Source organism: Asparagus officinalis, chromosome 8 (assembly GCF_001876935.1).
Source record: "Asparagus officinalis chromosome 8, Aspof.V1, whole genome shotgun sequence".
In the NCBI taxonomy this organism is placed as follows: domain Eukaryota; kingdom Viridiplantae; phylum Streptophyta; class Magnoliopsida; order Asparagales; family Asparagaceae; genus Asparagus; species Asparagus officinalis.
Genome location: NC_033801.1, coordinates 94,887,655 through 94,888,934, shown reverse-complemented (window position 1 = coordinate 94,888,934; position 1,280 = coordinate 94,887,655). Strand labels below are relative to the sequence as shown.

The 1,280-nt window shown below is 41.6% G+C and overlaps 1 protein-coding gene across 1 annotated transcript in view; it reads left to right on the top strand.

The window, feature by feature from the left end:
- Positions 698 to 1,280, top strand: part of LOC109821548 (glyceraldehyde-3-phosphate dehydrogenase GAPCP2, chloroplastic-like) — a 10,368-nt gene continuing 9,785 nt past the window's right edge. Inside the window, exon 1 of the mRNA XM_020387729.1 lies at positions 698 to 713. Coding sequence (XP_020243318.1) covers positions 698 to 713 — 16 coding nt within the window. The remainder of the gene's footprint in view (positions 714 to 1,280) is intronic.

The window sequence follows — 1,280 nt, the reverse complement described above, 5'->3', positions numbered from 1 at the left end:
GCGGTTTTTTCGGTTGAACCGGTTTTTTTCGGTTTTTGCCCACCCCTACTCACGATCGCTCCGAGAGCCGTTATTCTACCGCGCGAAATGATATAATATCCCTCCTCGATATGAGTTTACTTCTGCACTTGTTTATTAACATGGAAGAATTCTAGTGGTCAAAACTGAGTCCTCATAGTACTATCGTGGTCCGTGGAGTAATGTACCGGTGGCCTCCGAGAGTTCGGCAAGCACGTGCCCGCTCAGCGTCCGAAGCCAAACACACCAAACCCTCGCTTCCCGTCCTTTCTCTCTCATCGAAGGGACCTCAAAACGTAACAAGGTTTTGGTTTGATAAACACACCCTTAATTATTAAGGGATGGTTTTCCTAGGGTGAATATCACTCATTAAGCACCCGACACCTTTGGAAAGTTTTCTACAAAACCCCCAAAACCTTTGCTTATTTCAGAAATACCCCTAAACTATATGGTGTCACATCTAAATCCTCTCGAATTTTAAGTTTCCACAACATGTCCCATGAGAACTTTACATTTTAACGCCTACATTATCAGAATGCCCCTTCAAACTATAACCCTAAAAAATGAAGGGGGAAAAACAAAATCTTTTATAAACTAAAATGTATTTTTATATTTGGAGCAGCAGAATGATTGCAGCGGGCTAAAGACAACAACTTTGGAGATTTAGGACGATAATTGAATGGTAATTGAAGAAGGTCTGATTTAGCTTGTTAGGCAAGGATGAGAGAAAGTTTAGACAAAAACTAGAGAGCAAGAAAGGAGAAAAGTAGATTCGGAATTAAGTAGAAGTTAAGATGTAAATGTAACATGTTTAGAAAAACGTGGTTTGTTTTCACCCTTTGACTAGTAAAAAAGAGGGGTAGCACATGGGGAAAATTTCTTAGGGGGTTGGAAGTAAATTTTCCACCCCACAATAAATAAATAAGAAAAGTATTAAGGGAGCCAATTTGCAAAAACAGCCAAAGGAGAGAGTGAATTTATCATCAAATGCGCATATAAAACACTAGAGAGAGATTGGTGCAGAGAGAGAAACCATATAGTGAGCTCCGTCAACCCGAGAAGAAAACCCCAAAACCCTACGCCAACTATAAATAGCCGCTTCCGCTCGTTCTTCCCCTTTCCCTTCGGTCTTCTTATCTCATATCTCCTCCCTATCCCCCAAAATCTAGGGTTAGGGTTTTCAAGGGGAGGGGGAGAGAGAGAATTCTTTGTCGCTGAAATGGCGTTCTCTGCTACCCTCAGATCTGCATCTCCTCTCGTCG